The 26,872-nt window shown below is 36.5% G+C and overlaps 1 protein-coding gene across 43 annotated transcripts in view; it reads right to left on the bottom strand.

Annotated features, from left to right (window-relative positions):
* The window catches only part of LOC127356105 (nuclear GTPase SLIP-GC-like), a 132,026-nt gene that overhangs the window by 96,591 nt on the left and 8,563 nt on the right, over positions 1 to 26,872 (bottom strand). For 8 of the 43 annotated variants that reach the window (XR_007881888.1, XM_051387588.1, XM_051387569.1 and 5 more), the window contains exons 19-23: positions 26,074 to 26,290; positions 25,714 to 25,935; positions 3,122 to 3,328; positions 2,850 to 3,025; positions 2,462 to 2,555 (exon numbers count right to left, since the gene is read on the bottom strand). Coding sequence is in view for 42 of the 43 variants with exons in the window: in XM_051387588.1 (XP_051243548.1) it covers positions 2,462 to 2,555; positions 2,850 to 3,025; positions 3,122 to 3,328; positions 25,714 to 25,935; positions 26,074 to 26,290 (916 nt within the window). In the remaining variant the exon portion in view is untranslated. Of the gene's footprint in view, positions 110 to 222; positions 341 to 519; positions 684 to 765; positions 940 to 1,998; positions 2,121 to 2,292; positions 2,381 to 2,461; positions 2,556 to 2,849; positions 3,026 to 3,121; positions 3,329 to 4,087; positions 4,310 to 4,447; positions 4,665 to 5,622; positions 5,717 to 6,687; positions 6,763 to 6,941; positions 6,976 to 8,003; positions 8,043 to 8,171; positions 8,220 to 18,998; positions 19,556 to 21,002; positions 21,085 to 21,357; positions 21,492 to 21,579; positions 21,689 to 21,801; positions 21,920 to 22,098; positions 22,263 to 22,344; positions 22,519 to 23,577; positions 23,700 to 23,872; positions 23,961 to 24,041; positions 24,136 to 24,458; positions 24,635 to 24,730; positions 24,938 to 25,713; positions 25,936 to 26,073; positions 26,291 to 26,872 lie in introns of those variants that run through there. The other 35 variants (XM_051387595.1, XM_051387607.1, XM_051387593.1 and 32 more) reach the window with 18 other exon arrangements.

The following is a 26,872-nucleotide window of genomic DNA, read 5'->3' on the forward strand; positions in this document are numbered from 1 at the left end:
TTTTGTAGCATTCTTGCATGGCTTTCTCGATTGTTGTCATCAGACTGCTGTAGATTTTTTTCTTACGCTCCCGGATGATTTGGTTGAGTATTGTCCTAATTTTTTCTTCCTTTGAGAGAGAAAACAAAGTATAGATCATTATATTTTAAAATAAAGTTAAAGGTAACACAAACAGCATGATAATGGACTAATGGATTGGAGGGTAGTATTTTTATCTTTTACCTCTGTCTTGAAAAATATCAGTTGCAGTTCGACATCCTTGTACTTTTCAATCAGCCTCTCTGTTTCAAGTGAAAACGTATTGATGACCCCGTTCAATGGTCCATTTTTTCTTTCGTTTCTGAAAAGTGAAGTTGAAATGTTTCATAAAAGGTAGTATTGGAGAGGATGGGATGGGATGTATTTTGAATGTATTATATTGCATTATCTGTATAATGTAGATTTTAATTGAATTAATTTCTTCATAGTTTGTAAAATGGACCAACAAAGGGTTTATGTCCCCACTAAGTCATTTCTTACGGGAAGGTCTTTCTGAACTCCTCATCAATGCTGTCAGTCAAGTATGAAGCCAAGTCCACATTGAGGTTTATTTGTTTTACTGTTCCGCTCTTTGGTTTGTATGTGCCATTGTTCAAAACTACACACTTCAATATCCTGTGAAAACCGCCACCTGATACCCCACTCTAAAACAAATAAGAAACATTTTAAACATGTATTCATTTGAGGTACAAAATCATTTGTTTTGATTAAAATTTAAATACGTACAGGATATAAGACAGACTCCACAACACTTTCACATGAAAGCTTGGATTGTTCAACCCCCTGACTAAGGCATTTTTCAAAAGCCTCATAAGCCTCCTCCATGGGTTTTCTGACTTTATCAAGCTCTTTCCTCATGTGTTCTTCAAGGTCTGTGCACACTTCAGGTTTACCACTAGCCTAAAATCAAACACAACAAAAGTATTTGAAGCAATGAAACTATAATACTACCTGATTGGGATTTCTTTCAAAGCAGCATTTATGTTACTTGTGCTAGTAAAAAAAAATTTATGTGGTTTTTGCTACTACTATGGTTCCAACTGCTCAATTAAAAGACAGGGCTTACATATGATGTTTACAAATTGATTCCACAAACACTATAAGTAAAACTGTCACAAGGTCATTTCAATTCAGTTTTCGTTTTTGTTTTGTTTTGTTTCTGTCGTTTTCATTGAGCTTGGCATTCGCAAGAAACATAATTATTCTACTGTAACTAGCATTGTTTAAATTCATCATAAGTGTAGGTAGGTAGTACGTACATATTAGCTCATTGACTACACCACTCATTGTCTACACCACAAAATAACGTTAAGTTGGCACTTCAAGTGAGGAGCTCAACTTAGGTTGTAATTGCTGGCCAAACTTCAGTAACATTAAATGAGTAGTTCAAGAACTCTACTATCAGTATACACAAGTGGAATTTGGAATAACAAGTACGTCAGCTAACGTTAGTATCCCTGGAAATAACATTAACAACGCCTAGAGTTTAGCTAATTGTGATGGCTAGTGTACACTAATTCGAAATAACTCAACTGTATCAAGATAATAACAGTCCCAGGCTTGACATATTGTCATTGAAGCCAATTAAGGTCTAACACCACTGTAAGCTATTCTTACCTTAAGGCATGTGGGAAGTCAAAAACTGACCTCCCAGAGACCCTCAAGTTCGCATCCCATTTATTGTTTGTTCGTTAATTTATCAATTCTGTTGCAATCGAGTACAAACACCCTTTAATTACTGTGGTTATGTAGCCTTCTTCAAAAATCAAGAAATCTACTACTTTGAAGGTCTTTATGTAGGGTGACATTACACATACTCTTGTAATTTGACTTCACCAGGTTTCCGCACATTTGACTTGAGTTTCTCTTAAGATTATTTATTTGCTATGAATATTATTATTTTCTGTCCATTAATGACAATTAAGAAAACTAAAGACAATGAAAGGAGTTTGATCTTACCACTTCTCTACAGCTGGCACCTTGAATCAGAGAGAGAATCCCATAAGCTCCAGACACATAGTTTAATGTCTTTGAGTGAGAGTCATTGAGATTTTGCAGAAAACTCTGAAGTTTGGGTATTTCTGAAAAGAAAGCTGTTTGTCTCTTACATATTCACACATACTTAAATTTATATCTGACAATGCAATTAGTCATGATTGTTTAAAGTGTTTAAAGTAAACTAAAAGAAAATATTTATTTTAGCTATACACTTTCCATTATAAACAAATATGCATATATACAGACTTCACCTACCAGTGTCGTCTGCGTTTAGACGTTTTTTTTTCAGAAACTCTTTGGAGCTCACTGTGAACACTTGAAAACTTTCATCACTGAAATATGTCTGACAAAAAAAAGTTATGATTGTAAGGCAGGCTTGCAGGTGTAGACAATCTAAAATGTTCTTTCAGTCTATACAACTCACCTTAATCTTGTTTAGTTTACTGAATTCTTCTCTCACTTTGTCCTTGGCTTTACTGTTTTCTTTTAATATGAGAGCACGAACATCAGCTGCTGAACTATAAGAAAAGGTTTGTATTAAGTGGCACTGCTGTAATTATTAGAGAAAATTAGAGAAACAATTTAGAGACAGCTTTTTCAGTTTAGTTAGTTGAGTTTTTCCATCTAGAGCAGGAGTCTCTTGATATCTTAAAGCAGGTTGACTTAATATCTTGACTGTAGATAATGACTGTAATAATTCAATAGAATAATATTACCATTTGTACAGTGTTTCCATTTTCCTATATTCTTACATATTTATATAAGATTACATACACACTATGTGACTATGTATTCAATCCTAAATCACTTACAGATCATCTGAATCTTCAATAACATCAGACTTGGTGCAGATAAAGTGAATCTGCTGACATTGGCCACCATTTCCCATCAGGCTACAGGCACTTTTCAGGATCTCCCAGGGTTCTTTCTCTGCTGCTGCTCGATTAATGTCAGTCACAATCCACACAGTAGAACAATTTCCAACAACCTGAAGGGGCATAATGAAGTTAATTATGAATAATTATCATTACATAATGTTACAGTTTCCAGATCTCACAGTAATACACAAACTGCATTTCATTACCTCTTTCCACATTTTATCTCTGCTCTTGTTACGGTCCCCATTTCCAGGAAGATCCACAAGTGTGACATGCTTGAGAAGATCATTATTAGGCACCCTGATAGTCACACACTTCACTAGTGGCCAGTACCAGCTCTTTAAGTCTTTATCTTCTCCATCCGTTGAGTCACTTCTTGTGTATCTGACAAATTCTGCAGATAACTCTTTTGCCTGCAATAATTAATAAAATAAAATTATTGAATGATTTTATTTATATGTGCATTCAAACTGCTTTACCTTAATTGAATTAGAACAGGATAAGATGCAACAAGAGCAATCAAAACACTATCATTGAAAGTAACAAATATAAATTGTAGACAGAGGAGGAGACAAAAGTAAAATTGTGGGTCATAGTGAACAATTAGGTTTAAAGATTTAAACACAGTCAGGTTTTGACAGTGCAGTGTTTGCAAGTATGTGTATCCAAATAGTGTAATTATTAGTATAGATTTTCTGTGTTTTGTGTTGACCCTTGATGGCCAGCAGCCCTTTCTGATGATTAAGTGTCCTTGAAGGTTCATATCAATTAAGTATGAAATAAGAGCCAGGTCTCAAATAATGGCCAGGGGCATGATTACCACAAACAAATAAAGGCTGGCCCATGTTATTGACACTGAGTTGTTCCAGATTACTCATCTTAAATGCTATTGTCACATTTTGTTCACTGAGTGTTAATGTCTTAGCCAAACCTTTGTAGAAACATACAGCAAATGTTTCAGAATTAAAGCCTGATCCGTCTATCTCACACTACATTATCCCCTCACTCGTGAACAAGACCAAAATACTTTATATACTGATTTTACTTTTACATTTATTGAGCTTGAAACTGGATCTAGGCGGTATGTAAACTGCATAAATAATTCAAGATTTTTATCATTTAGTTCTTTCAGATGCTTTCTATGAAGGGATATATAAAATATATATTCTTACTGATTTACACTTCAATCTCTTCTTACTGGATATGTAAAACTCTGGAATTTCTTTAAAATATTTGTAATCCATGAGGTTTTCAGGGGATTTGTTTTTCCATTCTTCTCCATACAGCGCCGACAGCTTTTCAACAAAGTCACGATAATCATCGTCATCTTCATTTTCCTGAGCTGCATTTTCCTCAAGAAAACTATGCAGGGACAACAACTCATCTTTCCACTCCTAAAAAATAAAATAGTAATTATGTTTAACATAAGTTTAATTAAATGGTTAAATGTAATGTAACCGGCAAATTATTTTTGCAGTTACATCATAACTTTTCAACTAGCTTCAAGTAAGAAGACATATTAAAATTTTCACCTCTTTTGTGATGAACTCTATGTCTGCCTCGTACATTGGGCTATGCAAGTTAGCCTCAACCTTAATCATGACTGAGGTACATGCACTGACCCTTCCAGAGGGCAAGAGATTCTTCTCTCCAATGACAGCATTTATCAGAGAGCTTTTTCCAGCCCCAGTTTTACCAAAGACACCGACCGTCTCCCTCTTGTCTGTCTCCAACTCACCAATTTTATCCCTGTTGTACAAAGAATTTAAATATAAGTTAATTGATTTATTTGGAAAATATAGAATATATACAGTATTGTATGTCAAATGAATGTGTCAAAATAAGGAAGACATCCTCCATGAAATGCCTACTAAAAACATTACTGCTAAAGGAATCAATATTTTAATATTAAAAATGGCCTCAAGGACTATGTATGTATGTGAAAGACGTCACTCACAGAGGTGAAACCACACAGAATCATCACCAGACTTTGCAGTTTCCATCGGCTCTACAGAGCTTTATACTGTCTTTCAGCTCATTGTTTTGGTTTCATGCCCCCACAACTTGACTTTTTTGAGCCACTCTCGCTACTTTCAAGATTTGTTTCCAATGCAGGAGGCAGTTGATTTTAGTATAAAAGCTCTAATAAAATCACTGCAGTACCTGCCCAGCACAAAATGGCAGACAGAGCTAGCAACTAGTTGGTGAACACGGGACATTAAGCAGCTAAAGAGCCAAATGTTTCCCTCAGGAGATAGATGACACCAAAAGCATGCTAATACATTTGCATATCAACTTAGTGTTGTGTTCGAATCTTGTTCCCGCTGCCCCCAAGTGTGGTGAAGTGGCCAAAAAATACATTATTGTAGGTTTAAATACAGGTGTTCTCCAAGAAGAAATGCACCTTTATGCCATCTTTCACATATCCAGCTTAGCTTACCTGTACATGAATCAACAAATACATGTTAGATCAGTAATAATGTATAAGTATAATGCAATCAACAAATATGCAAAGAACTGTACCTGATTAAGGGCATGTTTAGTGCAGCACTGTGCAGAACAAGATTCTGAATGAAATTCAGTTAATTTGAATGAATAATCATAAATCGGATTTACTTTCCAAGAAGATCAATTCTTGCAGTGGCAGGAGTTGAACCGGGAGTAATATGAAAATGGAATATGGAAAACTTATAAACGTAATACTTACTTCAGGAATTTATTGAGCTTTTGGTTGCCTTGGTTAGGTATTCTCTCACGGACACGTTTCATGATTTCTTTCACATCAGACAGTATGATCTCTTCTGTCAGAGTAAAAGTAAAGGACTATTCAGCAGAAACCATTAACCAGTGTATCCAGTAAGCAGTAATGCATAATGGGCAGACTTGTTAGAGGCACTTCTTCTGCCAAGTCACTTTAGGATGCCTTAAATGTGTATAATCAGAGTTATACTAAGTTATTTACTTAGTATCAGAAGCATACATTTTGTTACTATGGATACCTGCAGTTAAATAAACATGTATAGCATGCGTAACATGATGTTTACTATTCAAGGTGTTCTAATGAGATTTTAACATACCCAGGCCAGCCAACAGTATTTTCTGGGACCAAGATATAAAAACATACAAGTAAAAAAATAATTACATAAATGTTTTAACTAGGGATGTCCCAATCAAAGTTTCTTAGCCCCCGATCCGATCCCCATCATTTTATATTGAGCCCAATGTGATACTGGTCTGGTTCTTTAGATAATACAGTGCATAGTGCACAGTACATTAAAGTACATAAAAGTTACTAAAATGTGTCCAATGACAATTGAATAGCTCCACATTGTATTAATGCACTGTTATTTCTTTTCTTTTCTTTTTTAGGTAATAAAGTACAGAATGACCCCTCAAACCCTCTGGAATCGTTTGGTCTTGTTGCTGTCTGGAGGGAATTTCTCTCTCCAGTTGTCTAAGTTACCTGAATGAAGTATCTGTATTCTGTTGACAAGTTTATTTCCAATGTCTCTACATCTTTTGTGCAGATTACATTAATTAATTATTCTTTTTGTTTGCTGTACTTGTAGAGCTCAGCAGAGTGGAGAGGCAGACACTGGAGGGAGTGGTTGCACCATGCATGCATAAAACAGACAAAAGACAGCTGACATAAAACAGAAGATCAGATCTGGTCACTAAAGCTCAATATAGCTAATACTAATCAGTTAAAAAATGCCTTGATCGGTGCCAATATAGATCTTTGAGACCGAATTGGGACATCCCAAATAAATACCTGTAAATGATCCCGGTGTAGTGTCCCGTCGCCGTTTACTAGTTGGTGATTCGCTTGGCTCCAACTTTCTCTTACCTTGTTGGATTTATTTATTTATTTATTTTATATGAAAAACCAAAAAGAAAAGTTTATTGCATGATCTTCTCACAATTTGAAAACATGGTCTCAATAGTTGTTTAGTCAAATCAAGATATTACTACCTTGAAAATATCAAAGAACTTTACATGTAATCAATAAGATACTGTGTGTCTCACCTTTATCACTTGTGCCACTGGTAGATGGCCAAACCTGAGGGTAAACATGAATTGACATATTAAAATTATTGAAATATTCATACAATATTAAAATTTGTGTTTATTTTGTCCAGAAAGGGGATAAGTAGGGCTGTCCTTGACCAAAGATTTTCCTAGTCAACTAACACTGGGAACAGGCTAGCCGACTTGTCGGTGCATATTTATGATGTTCATTTAACAACTTGCTCCTGTTCCTCCATTTCATTCCTCTCCTTTCCCAGCCTGAACCCACCGTCTTCATCCCCAGAGTCATAGTCCTGTCCCCCTGTCCATAGGACTACTAACTAGCTAGTGGCAGCAGCTAATATAATTAGCATATGCAACAGCACACCATTAAGGGACTCCCTGTTTTACAAGAGAAAGGTCCATGTTGCAACAATCCCCTGATACTTTTGTCCCGGTGAAAAGGCTCATTTTGTTTTTCTGTACCTATACCACAAATAAAAACGGGTTGACTAAGTCTCTTCACATTGACTAACAGTTAAGTCGACTATAAGGGGCAGCCCTTTGGATACTTCACATCACAGTAGCATCCTTTTGTACTCATTCAATAACACTGTGATCAGAATAGACAATTCTTGTTCTTTACCCCCAATAGAAGGAAATAACTTTTATTTATTTATTAGTTATTTATTTATTTTAATTCCTGTCATTATTTACTATTATTTATAGTATTATTTATTTACCCCCCCCTTTTTTTTTAAATAAATATATGTATATATATATATATTTGTATAATCTTGGTTTTTAAATTGACCCCCTTTATCTGTCTATTTTCATTCTGAGATAAATAAGATAGTATGATTTAAATTATTTTTAAACGTAAATGTGTATGGTGTTTGTATGACTGTTATGTTTTATGTTCAAAATGAGAAAAATCAATAAAGAGAGTTGGGAAAAAAGAATAGACAATTCTTCAGTCAAAGATGACTTTGTCTCTGGACACTTTAGCCTCAAATGCAAATTTATGAAGAATAGCTTGTTCACTGATTACATACATGTGAAATTCAATGCAATCCTTACCTTAGGAGAATCACCTGGTCCTTTAAGCTCCTGTTTAAACTGCACATGAAAGTAACACCGAAAGTGCAAGGTCATGTAAAAATTTTAGTGGACATTGAAAATATACTCTGTAGGGTTGTAATAATGCTTTAGACGATAACTAACTGCATGAAACTGTATTCAACTTACTTGAGCAGAAGAATCAACAGTTCTCTGAGTTGTTGGGTTTTGTGCTTTCTGTTGACAAAATGAATTAGTTGTAAATCCATAACAGTATAGAAATATTATAAAATTCTAATAAATGCTATTAGTGTCAATGATATATAATTCTTTATTTGTTGGTGTTATCAAAACTTTTTAAACTGTCGCATGTATCTACATAACTGAGATTTATTCAACTAAATACAATATTTGTGTACATGTTCTTGACAATGAAGAACTTTACCTTTAACAATTTGAGTTGCTCCATGAATATCGCCCTTGGTCCAATTTTTGGGATCAGGTTAGCGATGTGTTGATTATTGAGACAATAAAGACTCTCCTTGTTAATGCATTCATCTGTAATTAAAAATATTCAGCTGAATATTAGTAATACAACAATGAGAATACAGGAATCTATTCATAAGAGGTGTAATAGGTGTGGGTTCACCTGTTTGACATTTTTAAGCAGATTACAGCCTCCCAGAGCTGACAGCGTTGTTGTATGAGCTGCGCATGTTGATTTGATTGTATTGTAACAATGTATTACTTTTCAGTCTTATTTACGTGCTTCTTGTCAGAGATCCTCATCCTAATCTCAAACCAACAATCACAGTTCTTAGATAATGTGTCCCTTCTAATTGTGGTAATACAAGGTCTTTCCCAGAAATACTGAACTGTGAACTCAACACAGAAGACAACAATTGCCCAAATCATCACCAATCTTTTAAGACCATTGTCTTAAAACTATGTCAAGGATATGTCAATATTTCTCTTTTCCTGCAGAACAATGTTGCAGCATTTGTTATATCTGTAGTAGCATTGGTATGCCATATCAATATTGTATAATATTTGTGCCCAACAAAGACACGCGGTAATACTTTACCTTTAAATCTTTCGATCCACTCACTGAGACCCCATTCTGTTAATTTGTTATGAACAAAATCATCCATGACCAGCAACTGCAAGGTAATCAAACATGTTTTAAACAATTACAACAACCCTGCCCTTCACTCCTTCACTCCACTCCTCTCTAAACCACTCCACCAAAATGATATAGCTCCACTCCTCTTATCACATTTTTTCCCCTCCACACCATACCAAGAAGAACAAAGAGAACCTGCTGTGAAAGTTAACATTGACTTTTTAACATGATTAATGTGTTACATTCTGTTTGATGTTAACACTTTGTGTTCATGCTGTATTCTAGAAAGATTTCTCTGTTATGCACATAGGATGTTCAGTGAGCTAACGCCACCAATTCAATAGACTTTTCACCCTACTAAATGGATTATCCTGATAAACATTTTAATATTTTAATATTTTCCACTAACAGGAAAAGTAAATAGCACTTCAAAATGAACTGTGTCTCAGTATTATAATCAGTGGAAATATAATGCATTGATGTTAAGTGTACTTACATTTTGTCTGTTCCTCTTTAATGCAAAAACATGACTCCGCTGGTGCTTGATTTAACTTGATCTCTTTCTTTTATATTGTCTCTATTCTCCGCCCACAAAACAGTTTCAGCAAGATAATTTAAATTGTGTCAGTGCTTGTGTTCAAAGTTCTCAGGGTTTTATGTTCACTTACTTACATATAAGCATCAATACCACAATGTACAAAATACTTTAATCTAACTGCATTCAAAATCCCACTTAGTTGTTGAGGTATAAAGTAACATAAAGAGGAAATAGTAACCTCAATGTTCCTTAAGCACTGTACTTAAGTAAATTTACTTAGTTACTTTCCACCACTGTTAAAAGGCTGGGATGGGATGGGAGGGTTCTTGTCATTGTTGCTGCACTGACACTTACTGGTTGTTTGGGGTGTTTGCACTGTGGGGTTGACAACACAACCCTCCCACCCTTTACAAAAATTAAAACATTATTGTGGCATGTGCAATGGTTTAGGTATAACTGCATCTGACACTTATGTGAAGCTCATGTTTTAAGATTCTTAATTACTATAACCATTTGTGCTTTATCAATCAGCATTACTAATGAAATAAATGCAAAAAATTACTTGTTTGTTTCTTGTGCATGAATGTTGGCACACAAAACACACACACACACACACACACGCACGCACGCATGCACGCACGCACGCACGCACGCACGCACGCACACACACACACACACACACACACACACATCTTCTCTGCTTTTCTTGCTGTGAACACCAGAGGCAGTAGGAGTCAATGTTGACTGCAAGTAGACCTACAGTGGCTCTAACATCTCTCGTATGTGTTTGGTAGAGGCACAAGCCAACCATCCACATTTACATTCACACCTGACATTCTTGTTTACTCATACATTATACACTGGCCGAATCTCAAACACTCACTGCCTTTTTGGTGGATCTATCGGGAAGCTTTAGTTTCATATGCGTGTTGAAATTGTTCCTATCATATGTTCACATTATTTATAACTTACTGGTACACATATCTACAGTAGCTTACTAACCATTGCACACACGCAAAACAAAGTTATGCAAATACAGTGCAAAACATTTAGACTGAAGAGGAACTAACTTTAAGGCATATGAGGTCAGCCACTCTACTCTACTTCTCTACTCCACTACATATGTATAACAGCTATTAGCTATTAGTTACTGTTGAAAATAAGATTTTACATTAAAATAAGCATTTGATGATTTATAAAACACAAACATTAATTCATAATATTAAAGATTAAACCAGTGCTTTACAACCTTTTTTGGCTTAAGAACCAATTCAAAAAACATTTGTCTATGAGTTATTATGAGAATCTCAATGTACAAACACAGATTGACAGCCTAAATAAACAGGACAACAAGCTCAACAAAAGAGACATAAACTACTATGTACTGTTATACATATATAAACAAACAAAAACAATAACATTTGTAGACAATAGTGCAAAGGATGCTGAAATAAATATTCAATTGCAAGTAAACAGACTTTGAGCATTGAGTTTTTTGACCAGCGCTCACAACAGTGGCTCTGGGATGAATTAGTGCTTATTATAAAAATCCTCATCAATTTTGAGGATTTGTTTCATGCTATACGATGGATGGTGTACGACCTTAACAGTTACTTCAAAAAATGAATTCATTAATTCTTCATCCCGAGTTATAGTCGACAAGGTGCAGCTCCCAAATGGCATTTCCTGTGGTTTTTCTGGGTCAACTAAGACTCTTCTCCGCAACTAGCAGTTAAGACAACAGTCAGGGGGCATCCCTAGTTAATGTCTCATCAGTTAATAGGCATACACATTCAGGTTCAGATAGTGAACTCAAAATAGGTATTACAATAGGATACAGCTCATCTGCTGGCACCAGGAAAAAACACAACAAACTTAAGGTAAAAGAACAAAGACACATTGAGCAGTTGTGTATGTCTAAATGTTGATGGTAAGGCAAATTACACAGACTGTAAGTAGTTTCAGATAGTGTTATGATAGTTGCTATAAAGAGCATCACTGCTGCAACTGCTTTAGACCTGCAGTGGCTCTAACATCTCTCGTATGTGTTTGGTAGAGGCACAAGCCAACCATTCAGAGGAGAGCTACATTTACATTCACACCTGACATTCTTGTTCACTTTTTACACTGGCCGAATCTCAAACACTCTCCTTGTCACTGCTCTTTTGGTGGAACTATCGGGAAGTTTAGTTTAATTTGCGTGTTGAAATTGTTCCTATCGTGTGTTCACATTATTTATTACTTACTGGTACACATATCTACAGTAGCTTACTCACCATTGCACACACGCAAAACAAAGTCATGCAAATACAGTGTAAAACATTTAGACTGAAGAGGAACTAACTTTAAAGCATACGAGGTCAGCCACTCTACTCTACTTCTCTACTCCACTACATATGTATAACAGCTATTAGCTATTAGTTACTTTTCAAAATAAGATTTTACATTAAAATAAGCATTTGATGATTTATAAAACACAAATATTAATTCATAATATTAAAGATTAAACCAGTGCTTTACAACCTTTTTTGTCGTAAGAACCAATTCAAAAAACATGTGTCTATGAGTTATTAAGAGAATCAGAATCACTTGTATTGGTGTATGTGTGATTATGTGCACACATACAAGGAATTTGACATAATTTGATATAAAGTAGTTAAGACTACAACAGGAAAATGTTACTAACATATTTAATAATGGAGTATATAGTAATATGTCAGTCACAAGAGCAATTTTTACGTTTACTTTAATTGAATATCTTTCCATTTTTATATTGCTACTTCTACTTATAGGATCTATGTACTTTTACCATCACTACCTTACCTAAAATGAATTATTATCTCAGGATGAACACCTAAACAAACACCCACAAGAACTGAGAGTAGTGACTACTTGTACACAAAACATCTTAGCACAGCAGTAAAATAAAGATGCAAAATACGACTGAAGAAAAGGGTTTTATTTCCATGTGGGCCAGGTGGTGGATAAGCTGACATTAGCCACAGGGCAAGGCAACAGCACCTGTTTGGTAATTTGTGGCTTCAAACAACCACACCTACACTAATGTGATGTGGGTTATGAAGAAATACAATAAATAAAGAGGTTGGTTGGGGTTGATTGCTGCAGTCATTGTGGAGCCAGCTGTCTCTAACAATATTGAAAAAATATTGAGATTTCTGAAACCAGAAACCAGCTTCATCAATGTATTAGACCATCTGTGAGAAAGCTTGATGAGGCATTGAGGTTTAGAACCAGCGCTCACAACAGAGGATCTCACTGATTTCTTTCCAATTCAAAGAACTCATGCAAAATGGGGACGCAAACCATTTATCCTCATAACAACCTATCCATACAAGGTGAACCACTTGCCAACTAATCGAAACACCCTTTATGTGTGGATGCCTGTTATCGTGCCACTAAAATCATTGTTCTTTCTCTCTCTGAGCCCACTTAAGTGAGGATTAGGGCTGAAATTATTCATTTACAATGACTAAACCTAGGTGAAGGATAGATCTGAATAATAATTATTACTGTAGGATAAGGTTTGATCTAAAGTCAAAATCCTGCACACTTCAATCATTTATTACGTTTTGGTCTACAGTCTGTGTTTTGTTTCCAATCTGGAGTTTTCCCATCATGTCCTCGGTCTTGCAGTTGATGAAGAAGTGTAGTGACCTGCTCTAAAACTGAGGTTGGTTGTGTGTGTGTCACATCACAGCAAGTTGGCATCAAGTCAGACACAAATGTTACCGGCTTGCATTGTGCGGCAACCGCCAGTGATTGATGTGCAGGTCTGGCTCATCTCAAACAAACCTATTATAATCCTGGACTGTGAACTGAGGGATATTGAGTACTGCTTTTCAGACAAGACGACTGTGCCGAGTCTCTCCAGCCTATCCACTCTGGGATGCTTTCCTCTCTTAAAAAACAAAGACTGAACATAATGTGATGATGTGACGTCATGTGTGGCGGTGACTTGCCATCCCTTGCAATTGGCTTCTCAATAGCACAGTATTTCATTATTCAATTTCAATTCAATTTTATTTGTATAGCGCCAATTCATAACAGAAGTTATCTCAGGACACTTTTCAAATAGAGCAGGTATAGACCAAACTCTTTATAACATTATTTAAAGAGACCCAACAGTACCACCATGAGCAAGCACTTGGCGACAAGGGCAAGGAAAAACTGCCTGTTAAAAGAAAGAAACCTAGGACAGATCCTTCGGCTCTAGGTGGGTGGTCGTCTGTCTCGACCAGTTGGGGTGAGAGAGAGAGAGAGAGAGAGACAGACAGACAGACAGACAGACAGACAGACAGACAGGTACACAGCAACAACAGTATTGGCAATGGCAATATAGCAGGACCATGGCAGGAGGCTCCACCAGGATCGATAAGAACCTGCGAGACGAGAAAGCACAAGAACTCCGGGGAAGAAGTGAAGTTAGTAACATGCATTAATGGGAATGAGTGCAGAGAGAGGAAGAGAGGAGCTCAGTGCACCATGGGAAATCCCCCGATAGTCTAGGCCATGCATCACCAAATGGCGGACCTCGGTCCGGATCCGGACTGAGTGATGGTTCTGACCGGACCCATGACCAATCTCTGATAAATTCACAAGAATAGAAATTTTCCATGGAGCATTTTTCTGACGGTCGCGGGCTCTGCTACTCCAGTTAATACGGCAATAGCGTCACTCAGCTGAGCCAATCAAACCCTTTGTTTACCCTGCACGGCCAGCGCACCTGAGCAGAGAGGAAGAGACAGTGCTGAGAGCATGGTTTGCTCTAAAGTGAGGAAGGTAGAGGCGGAAAACCGTTGTTTTAAAGATGAATGGACGGAGAAATTTATGTTCATTCCAGTGTGCCTCATATGTTCCGAAAACGTCGCATTAATTAAAAGTGGCAACATGAAGCGCCACTACGAAACACGGCACAGCTCCTTTGAGCGAAGTTATCCCCTGAAGTCCGAGCTGAGAGCACGCAAAATAACCCAACTCCGAGCCCAATATGACAGGTCTACTCGACTCATCATGCACACATTTACAGCCCAGCAACGTGCAAACGAATGTTCACTAAGGGTATCGTGGATTTTGGGGCAACATAAAAAAACATTTAGTGATGGGACAGTTGTGAAGGAGTGCTTAAACGCGGTTGCAGAGACATTATTTGGAAAACAAAAAGACGAGATGTGTGAAAAAACAAACAAATCCCCATGTCAGCTTCAACAGCAAGCAGAAAATCAGAAATATTAGCAGATGATGTACTGGCACAGCTTGGTGCAGCTATTCAGAGTGCACCATGCATATCGTTGGCCATCGATGAGTCCACAGATGTTACTGATAATGCCCAGCTTTTGGTGTATGTGAGATTTTTTCACAAAGATAAGAAGGAGCTCTGTGAGGACCTGCTGGGTGTAGCACCACTTGAAACACACACAAGAGGAGAGGACATATATGGAGCAATAAAAGAGATGCTGAGAAAGAGGGGCATGGATCCGAAGCAGGTTGTGTCTGTTACTACAGATGGTGCCCCTGCCATGGTGGGAAAAGAGCGGGGGGCTGTGCCCCGGATGAAAGAGGACAACCCAGATCTTATTGCTTACCACTGTCTCATCCATCAGACTGTTTTGTGTGCCACTTTATCAGAACAGTTTGCAGAAGTAATGAACACAATGATGAAACTCATCAACTTCCTTAGGGCATCCTCAGCCATTTTTTATTTATTGTTTTTTGAACATGTTGACCTATTTTACTTGAAAAGTAAGCCTTCAGTTTTTTTAGGCTGGGACCTCTCTAATTTAAGAAAAAAAGATGTTTAGTCAATGCTCTGTTTGCACTTGATTTGTTCCTAAAGGAGACACTTTTATGACTTTTTTTATTTGAAGTGTAGGCCTTCAGTTCTTTAGGCTGGGACCTCTTTAATTTAAAAGAAAGGGGGTTATTAGGCTCTGTTTGCACTTAATTTGTTTTATTCTGAGGTTTCTGTTTTCTTTAATCTGAAATAAAGGCCTTAAATTTATTTGACTGGAAATGCTTTTTTATGGTAAAACTGCTGGCTGTTTACTATATAAGTGCACTCTGTGACAATAAATATTATTGAAACCATATGAAAATGTGAACATAGGGTAGCCACAATAATAAGACACAAGCTGGACTTCGGTTCGGACCTTTTATTTGGAGGAAATTTTAGTAGTGGACCTCAGTGACTTTTAATTGAATACCCCTGGTCTAGGCCTATAGCAGCACAACTAAGGGATGGTTCAGGACTCACTTGATCCAGCCCTAACTATAAGCTTTATCAAAGAGGAATGTCTTAAGCCTACTCTTGAATGTGGTGAGGGTGTCTGCCTTCCAAACCACAACTGGAAGCTGATTCCACAGGAGAGGAGCTTGGTAACTGAAGGCTCTGGCTCCTGTTCTACTTTTAGAGACTATAGGAACCACAAGTAGCCCAGCATTCAGAGAACGTAGTGTTCTAGAGGGGTAATAGGGTACTATGAGCTCTTGAAGATATGAAGGGGCCTGACCATGAAGAGCTTTATAGGTGAGGAGGAGGATTTTAAATTCTATTCTACATTTTACAGGGAGCCAGTGCAGAGAAGCTAGTACAGGAGAGATGTGATCTCTTTTTCTAGTTCCTGTCAGTACTCGTGCTGCAGCGTTCTGAATTAATTGGAGCGTTTTAATGGACTTATTGGGGCAACCTGATAACAAAGAGTTGCAGTAATCCAGCCTTGAAGTAACAAATGCATGGATTAGTTTTTCTGCATCTGTCTGTGATAGGATGTGTCTAATTTTTGTAATATTACGTAAATGAAAGAAGGCAGTCCTAGAGGTCTGCTTTATATGGGAGTTAAATGACAAATCCTGATCAAAGATAACTCCAAGATTCCTGACAGTGGTGCTAGAGGCCAAGGTAATGCCATCTAGAGTAACTATATCTTTAGACAGTGAGTCTCTAAGGTTTTTGGGGCCAAGAACAAGCATTTCGTATTTTTCTGAGTTTAACATCAGAAAATTGCAGCTCATCCAGGATTTTATGTCCTTAAGACATGTTTGTAATTTAGATAATTGATTAATTTCATCGGGCTTAATCGATAGATATAACTGCGTATCATCTGCTTAACAGTGAAAGTTAATGGAGTGATTCCTAATAATGTTGCCTAAAGGGAGCATATATAAAGTAAATAGTATTGGTCCAAGTACAGAACCTTGTGGGACTCCATGACTAACTGTAGTATTTATTGAAGATTCATCGTTAATATGTACAAACTGCAAACGATCTGATAAATATGACTTAAACCAGCTTAGAGTGGTTCCTTTAATGCCAATTTGATGCTCAAGTCTCTGTAAAAGAATATCATGTTCAATGGTGTCAAATGCAGCACTAAGATCTAATAATACAAGTACAGAGACAAGTCCATTGTCAGAAGCAATCAGAAGGTCATTATTAACTTTAACCAGAGCTGTCTCTGTGCTATGATGAACTCTAAATCCTGACTGAAAATCCTCAAATAAACTATTGTTATGTAGAAAGTCACACAACTCTTTGGTGACTACTTTCTCCAGAATCTTAGAGAGTAAGGGGAGGTTAGAGATCGGTCTACAGTTGGCTAAAACCCCTGGGTCAAAAGTGGGCTTTTTAAGAAGGGGTTTAATTACAGCTACTTTAAAGGACTGTGATACATATCCTGATAATAAAAAAGAGTAATCATATCCAGTAAAGAAGTGCCAATTAAGGGAACAACTTCTTTAAGCAGCCTAGTTGGGATCGGGTCTAATAGACAGGTTGATGGCTTTGATGAAGAAATTATTGAAGTTAACTGATGAAGATCGATAGCAGAGAAACAGTCTAAATATATATCTAAGTTTACATTAGTAAAAGTCCCTGAACTTGGAGAGCCACTGATAACTGTTGATGGCAGTTGGTGATTAATTTTCTCTCTAATAGTAATAATTTTATTATAAAAGAAGCTCATGAAGTCATTGCTACGTAAGTTTATGGGGATATGTGGCTCAATAGAGCTGTGGCTCTCTGTCAGCCTGGCTACAGTGTTGAAGAGGAACCTAGGGTTATTCTTATTTTCTTCTATTAGTGCTAAATAATAGGCTCCTCTGGAGGGCCTTTCTATAAGATTATCTTGCCAAATTGAGCAATATTCTGATAATTTGGAAGAGCGCCATTTCCTTTCAGATTTCCTAGCTATTTGTTTTAACTGGCGGGTTTGGTGGTTGTACCACGGTGCTAGTCTCCTATGTTTTAATAATTTCCTTTTTATAGGAGCGATAGAGTCTAATGTTGATCATAGCGAGCCTGCAGTACTATCGACACGATTATCAATTTCAGAGGGACTAAAGTTGTTATAGGATTCTGTTAAATTCAGACATGGCATTGAATTAAACACTGAAGGAATCTCCTCCTTAAATTTAGCTACAGCACTGTCAGATAGACATCTGCTATAGGAAGTTTTACCTAATGGCTTATAATCTGATAATATGAATTCAAAAGTTATTAAATAATGGTCAGATATGAAAGGATTATGTGGGAAGACTATTAAATGTTCAATATCAATGCCATATGATAGAACAAGGTCAAGAGTGTGACTAAAACAATGAGTTGGTTTATTTACACTCTGACAGAAGCCAATTGAGTCTATTAATAATATAATAAATGTGTTACTAAGGCTGTCATTGTTAACATCCACATGAATATTAAAATCACCTACAATAATTACTTTATCTGATTTAAGGACTAAACTTGATAAAAACTCTGAGAATTCAGATATGAAATCAGAGTACGGTCCAGGAGCGCGGTACACTATAACAAATAGAACTGGCTGCAGTGTTTTCCAGTTTGGGTGAAAAAGACTAAGAACAAGGCTTTCAAATGAATTATAATTTAGTTTAGGTTTAGGGTCCATTAATACGCTCGAATCATATATGGCTGCCACTCCACCTCCTCGGCCAGTGCCTCGAGGAATGTGAGTATTAATATGACTGGGGGGGTGGATTAATTTAGGCTAACATACTCCTCGTGGGACAACCAGGTCTCAGTAAGACAAAGTAAATCAATATCATAATCTGATATTCATTCGTTATTCGTCATTACCACCCATACCCTTATTACTTCGACACTTATAATAATTAATAATTGATAATTATTTCCTCAGAACAGTGAAAATAAATGTATCATTGAAAACAAAACCAGAACTGAAAAAGGAAACATTGGCACTGATACACTTGTATTGAACAATGATTTATTGCAACTGAAACAAGTATTGGCACTGAGTTGAGAACCCCCCAAAAAAAAAAGTTAATTTCATAATATATTGACAATATTTGAAGTTAAGTTTAAGTTTGATTTTTTTCTTCATGTCAGTCTTTTTTCAGTTATTTTTATGCTGACAGGTTTTCTTCAATGACAGTGCCCCCCCCTCAAACACACACATATATAAATATTAATAATACATATATTATATGGAAAAGCTCAATCTAGAAATAATGTAATATTATTGCTACAAAAGTAATGTATAGGAGACATCAGTTCACACAGCAAACTCAAAGTACATATCAAACAACACTTAAAGAGGACTTCCACCTGAAACATCCACCAAAGAGATCAGCAAGATGGGGATATTGAACAGTGATGACAAACAGTAGTATTATAGTAGTAGTATAATAAAAAGTATAATAGTAGTATTATCTATGCTGGCTTCTGTTTAAATCATCAGTTAGATCATCAGTTTTACTAAAATGTACCTGTGCACTCATGGACACAGTGCAATTGCTGGGCTGGGTGGATTAGCTTCTGGGCCAGTATAATAAAAGCATGGATAGCATTACTCAGAACATCTTATTATCCCATCAGTTCATTGTAGTGTTTCTTCACCTCTGCAAGCTCCACTGTAACATCTTGAAAAGAAAAGAAAAAACGTGTTATTGTCAGGTGCACAATTAATTACACTATAGTTCAGTTGCTAATTTATCTATCTATCTTCTATCTATAAAGCAAGGAATCTCTGTCTGTCTGTCTGTCTGTCTGTGTGTGTGTGTGTGTGTGTGTGTGTGTGTGTGGCTCAAATATCTCTGCAGATCAGGATCAGACTGACCTGAGAGTTTCAACATGACTGCTGTGTGGTTTAAGGGTGTGCAACGTTGGCTTTGTTTGGACCACAAAGATACAGTTGATAAATTATTTCATAAATTATTTAGAATTCCGCTAGCATTACCATAGCCACCATAGCCACCATAGCCACGTGCGCACCAGAGCCAATCACTGCAGAGCCCTAATGTGTAATGATTGAGATCCTGACCCACCAAACATCCTGGAAAGTGACGAAGTTACGTTTTTCACTCTAAATTACATAATTATACATAATCCCCAGCAGTAAACTGGACGCTGTCTGACTCCCTCACTCGCAAGACGGAGAATGTTTTCAGGTGGAAAGAAAACTGATGTCTCGGTCCAGAGGGCTGATGGTCGCGGTGATTTTTGATCACAAACACTCCGTGAGTTTTTCGCTGGTGACAGAGGCTGTTTTTCGGGCAGAAATGTGGCGAAGAGTCGGTAGGACAGGCGGGAGGACAGACAGGAGGACAGACGCTTCTCCACGTAGGTACAGCTGTGGTATTTCTTTTCTTCATATAAGTTTCCAAAGACATTTACAGTTACTACGTTACTGTTGTTTGGTCCTGTAATGTTGCTTTGTGGGACATTTCTCTTTATTAAGTTGAGTGAGAGACCTGTGCAGTTATCAGACTGTCTGACCGACACGCCCTCGCTCCGCGCTGTCGGCTTATCCATTCACACTATTTTGGTAGTTTCAAAACAATTTTTTGATGTGGAAACCCTTACTGCCATTGCTCTCTCTCTCTCTCTCTCTCTCTCTCTCTCTCTCTCTCTGATGTATGCTAGCCTATATTACAGGGCTAAATAATATGTCCTGCCCAGTTCATTTAGTAGGCTATGCTACAACTTAGTCTGTTTATGCTGCCAGGTTTCATCCCATTTCAGATGTAGTTCACTTTCTTCTTTCAGCATTTATATGCGCTGACCATGAGGTGTGGTACTTTCACATTAGTGGAATGGGGTTCAACTCCCTACAGTGTCCTTGCTAAAAGCCAAATTATATGAAAACACAATAGTTATCAATCTACACATTTCACAACAAACCTAAATGTCCCTGACGTCCCACCTTCAAACACAACCTCATTTGGCCATCCATGAAAAAGCTACCTAACCTCCCACTTTTCTATAGCAATACATACTTCCTACGGGCACTGCACTAGTTTATTTTAATAAAATATTTACTGTATTTTTAGTGATTGTCATAATTTTATTTTGCCACATTCCCTTTACCTAGGATTGAGTCCCCATCTGTTTTGAGTGAATGGTTGATTGATTTCTGCATTGTTGTCTCCAGTTTCTCCAGGATATCCTCCTAATTCAGCATAAAAAATTGTATTATCACTCACACAACAAAATATTGTATTCAAGATTAACTGAATCGTACACGAATTAATGCATGCAAAGGAAAGAATAAATTATGTTTGTGACAGTGCCTGCAGTGTTTTTAGTAGCAAATTCAGCATTTAGAATGATGTATAGTCCACAGAAAAAGCCTTCATGTGATCTAGTATTATGGATAAAGATGTGCAGCATAACATGTTTTCCTATATCATCATCATATGAAGTTTTATAAAATGTGACAAACCTTCAACCATCGCAGCTGGTTCAACATTTTATCTTTAGCCTGCTGAAACATGATGTTCTTTGAATCATGTACATGCTTCTCAATAGTGTCCCTCATGTTTTTCAGCGAGCCAGGTCCTGTAAATATTGCTGCTTCTACAATAAAACAAAAAATAATCACAATGAATTAGTTAATATGTGTTATTATTAGTGTCAAATGATATATGATGAATCTCTTGCTTACTTTTGTAGCATTCTTGCATGGCTTTCTCGATTGTTGTCATCAGACTGCTGTAGATTTTTTTCTTACGCTCCCGGATGATTTGGTTGAGTATTGTCCTAATTTTTTCTTCCTTTGAGAGAGAAAACAAAGTATAGATCATTATATTTTAAAATAAAGTTAAAGGTAACACAAACAGCATGATAATGGACTAATGGATTGAAGGGTAGTATTTTCATCTTTTACCTCTGTCTTGAGAAATATCAGTTGCAGTTCGACATCCTTGTACTTTTCAATCAGCCTCTCTGTTTCAAGTGAAAACGTATTGATGACCCCGTTCAATGGTCCATTTTTTCTTTCGTTTCTGAAACGTGAAGTTGAAATGTTTCATAAAAGGTAGTATTGGAGAGGATGGGATGGGATGTATTTTGAATGTATTATATTGCATTATCTGTATAATGTAGATTTTAATTGAATTAATTTCTTCATAGTTTGTAAAATGGACCAACAAAGGGTTTATGTCCCCACTAAGTCATTTCTTACGGGAAGGTCTTTCTGAACTCCTCATCAATGCTGTCAGTCAAGTATGAAGCCAAGTCCACATTGAGGTTTATTTGTTTTACTGTTCCGCTCTTTGGTTTGTATGTGCCATTGTTCAAAACTACACACTTCAATATCCTGTGAAAACCGCCACCTGATACCCCTATCTAAAACAAATAAGAAACATTTTAAACATGTATTTATTTGAGGTACAAAATCATTTGTTTTGATTAAAATTTAAATACGTACAGGATATAAGACAGACTCCACAACCCTTTCACATGAAAGCTTGGATTGTTCAACCCCCTGACTAAGGCATTTTTCAAAAGCCTCATAAGCCTCCTCCATGGGTTTTCTGACTTTATCAAGCTCTTTCCTCATGTGTTCTTCAAGGTCTGTGCACACTTCAGGTTTACCACTAGCCTAAAATCAAACACAACAAAAGTATTTGAAGCAATGAAACTATAATACTACCTGATTGGGATTTCTTTCAAAGCAGCATTTATGTTACTTGTGCTAGTAAAAAAAAAAATGTATGTGGTTTTTGCTACTACTATGGTTCCAACTGCTCAATTAAAAGACAAGAATATGATGTTTACAAATTGATTCCACAAACACTATAAGTAAAACTGTCACAAGGTCATTTCAATTCAGTTTTCGTTTTTGTTTTGTTTTGTTTCTGTCGTTTTCATTGAGCTTGGCATTCGCAAGAAACATAATTATTTTACTGTAACTAGCATTGTTTAAATTCATCATAAGTGTAGGTAGGTAGTACGTACATATTAGCTCATTGACACACCACTCATTGTCTACACCACAAAATAACGTTAAGTTGGCACTTCAAGTGAGGAGCTCAACTTATGTTGTAATTGCTGGCCAAACTTCAGTAACATTAAATGAGTAGTTCAAGAACACTACTATCAGTAATGTTATACAAGTGGAATTTGGAATAACAAGTACGTCAGCTAACGTTAGTATCCCTGGAAATAACATTAACAACGCCTAGAGTTTAGCTAATTGTGATGGCTAGTGTACACTAATTCGAAATAACTCAACTGTATCAAGATAATAACAGTCCCAGGCTTGACATATTGTCATTGAAGCCAATTAAGGTCTAACACCACTGTAAGCTATTCTTACCTTAAGGCATGTGGGAAGTCAAAAACTGACCTCCCAGAGACCCTCAAGTTCGCATCCCATTTATTGTTTGTTCGTTAATTTATCAATTCTGTAGCAATCGAGTACAAACACCCTTTAATTACTGTGGTTATGTAGCCTTCTTCAAAAATCAAGAAATCTACTACTTTGAAGGTCTTTATGTAGGGTGACATTACACATACTCTTGTAATTTGACTTCACCAGGTTTTCGCACATTTGACTTCAGTTTCTCTTAAGATTATTTATTTGCTATGAATATTATTATTTTCTGTCCATTAATGACAATTAAGAAAACTAAAGACAATGAAAGGAGTTTGATCTTACCACTTCTCTACAGCTGGCACCTTGAATCAGAGAGAGAATCCCATAAGCTCCAGACACATAGTTTAATGTCTTTGAGTGAGAGTCATTGAGATTTTGCAGAAAACTCTGAAGTTTGGGTATTTCTGTAAAAGAAAGCTGTTTGTCTCTTACATATTCACACATACTTAAATTTAAATCTGATAATGCAATTAGTCATGATTGTTTAAAGTGTTTAAAGTAAACTAAAAGAAAATATTTATTTTAGCTATACACTTTCCATTATAAACAAATATGCATATATACAGACTTCACCTACCAGTGTCGTCTGCGTTTAGACGTTTTTTTTTCAGAAACTCTTTGGAGCTCACTGTGAACACTTTGAAACTTTCATCACTGAAATGTTTCTGACAAAAAAAAGTTATGACTGTAAGGCAGGCTTGCAGGTGTAGACAATCTAAAATTTTCTTTCAGTCTATACAACTCACCTTAATCCTGTTTAGTTTACTGAATTCTTCTCTCACTTTGTCCTTGGCTTTACTGTTTTCTTTTAATATGAGAGCACGAACATCAGCTGCTGAACTATAAGAAAAGGTTTGTATTAAGTGGCTGTAATTATTAGAGAAAATTAGAGAAACAATTTAGAGACAGCTTTTTCAGTTTAGTTAGTTGGGGTTTTACATCTAGAGCAGGAGTCTCTTGATATCTTAAAGCAGGTTGACTTAATATCTTGACTGTAGACAAATATCACAGTTTTTCATGTTCAGCTGACCTACTGGAACTGGAATAATTCAATATAATAATATTACCATTTGTACAGTGTTTCCATTTTCCTATATTCTTACACATTTATATAAGATTACATACACACTATGTGACTATGTATTCAATCCTAAATCACTTACAGATCATCTGAATCTTCAATAACATCAGACTTGGTGCAGATAAAGTGAATCAGCTGACATTGGCCACCATTTCCCATCAGGCTACAGGCACTTTTCAGGATCTCCCAGGGTTCTTTCTCTGCTGCTGCTCGATTAATGTCAGTCACAATCCACACAGTAGAACAATTTCCAACAACCTGAAGGGGCATAATGAAGTTAATTATGAATAATTATCATTACATAATGTTACAGTTTCCAGATCTCACAGTAATACACAAACTGCATTTCATTACCTCTTTCCACATTTTATCTCTGCTCTTGTTACGGTCCCCATTTCCAGGAAGATCCACAAGTGTGACATGCTTGAGAAGATCATTATTAGGCACCCTGATAGTCACACACTTCACTAGTGGCCAGTACCAGCTCTTTACGTCTTTACCTTCTCCATCCGTTGAGTCACTTCTTATGTATCTGACAAATTGTTCAGATAACTCTTTTGCCTGCAATAATTAATAAAATAAAATTATTGAATGATTTTATTTATATGTGCATTCAAACTGCTTTACCTTAATTGAATTAGAACAGGATAAGATGCAACAAGAGCAATCAAAACACTATCATTGAAAGTAACAAATATAAATTGTAGACAGAGGAGGAGACAAAAGTAAAATTGTGGGTCATAGTGAACAATTAGGTTTAAAGATTTAAACACAGTTTGCAAGTATGTGTATCCAAATAGTGTAATTATTAGTATAGATTTTCTGTGTTTTGTGTTGACCCTTGATGGCCAGCAGCCCTTTCTGATGATTAAGTGTCCTTGAAGGTTCATATCAATTAAGTATGAAATAAAAGCCAGGTCTCAAATAATGGCCATGGGCATGGTTACCACAAACAAATAAAGGCTGGCCCATGTTATTGACACTGAGTTGTTCCAGATTACTCATCTTAAATGCTATTGTCACATTTTGTTCACTGAGTGTTAATGTCTTAGCCAAACCTTTGTAGAAACATACTGAAAATGCTTCAGAATTAAAGCCTCGAGTCCAGTACAACAACTGCATTACTGCAGACGCCGCTGACCCGTCTATCTCACACTCCATTATCCCCCCACTCATAAACAAGACCACAATACTTTATATACTGATTTTACTTTTACATTTGTTGAGCTTGAAACTGGATCTAGGCGGTATGTAAACTACATAAATAATTGAATTTTTTATCATTTAGTTCTTTCAGATGCTTTCTATGAAGGGATATATAAAATATATATTCTTACTGATTTACACTTCAATCTCTTCTTACTGGATATGTAAAACTCTGGAATTTCTTTAAAATATTTGTAATCCATGAGGTTTTCAGGGGATTTGTTTTTCCATTCTTCTCCATAAAGCGCTGACAGCTTTTCAACAAAGTCACGATAATCATCGTCATCTTCATTTTCCTGAGCTGCATTTTCCTCAAGAAAACTATGCAGGGACCACAACTCATCTTTCCACTCCTAAAAAATAAAATGGTAATTATGTTTAACATAAGTTTAATTAAATGGTTCAATGTAATGTAACCGGCAAATTATTTTTGCAGTTACATCATAACTTTTCAACTTGCTTCAAGTACGAAAACATATTAAAATGTTTACCTCTTTTGTGATGAACTCTATGTCTGCCTTGTACATTGGGCTATTCAAGTTAGCCTCAACCTTAATCATGACTGAGGTACATGCACTGACCCTTCCAGAGGGCAAGAGATTCTTCTCTCCAATGACAGCATTTATCAGAGAGCTTTTTCCAGCCCCAGTTTTACCAAAGACACCGACCATCTCCCTCTTGTCTGTCTCCAACTCACCAATTTTATCCCTGTTGTACAAAGAATTTAAATATAAGTGAATTGATTTATTTGGAAAATATAGAATATATACACTATTGTATGTCAAATGAATGTGTCAAAATTCGGAAGACATCCATCCAGGAAATGCCTACTCTAAACATTAGTGCTAAAGCAATCAATATTTTAATATTGAAAATGGCCTCAAGGACTATGTATGTATGTGAAAGACGTCACTCACAGAGGTGAAACCACACAGAATCATCACCAGACTTTGCAGTTTCCATCGGCTCTACAGAGCTTTATACTGTCTTTCAGCTCATTGTTTTGGTTTCATGCCCCCACAACTTGACTTTTTTGAGCCACTCTCGCTACTTTCAAGATTTGTTTCCAATGCAGGAGGCAGTTGATTTTAGTTTAAAAGCTCTAATAAAATCACTGCAGTACCTGCCCAGCACAAAATGGCAGACAGACAGAGCTAGCAACTAGTTGGTGAACATGGGACATTAAGCAGCTAAAGAGTCAAATGTTTCCCTCAGGAGATAGATGACACCAAAAGGATGCTAACACATTTGCATATCAACTTAGTGTTGTGTTCGAATCTGGTTCCCGCT

This window comes from Dicentrarchus labrax, unplaced genomic scaffold (genome assembly GCF_905237075.1).
Source record: "Dicentrarchus labrax unplaced genomic scaffold, dlabrax2021, whole genome shotgun sequence".
Taxonomy (NCBI): Eukaryota; Metazoa; Chordata; class Actinopteri; family Moronidae; genus Dicentrarchus; species Dicentrarchus labrax.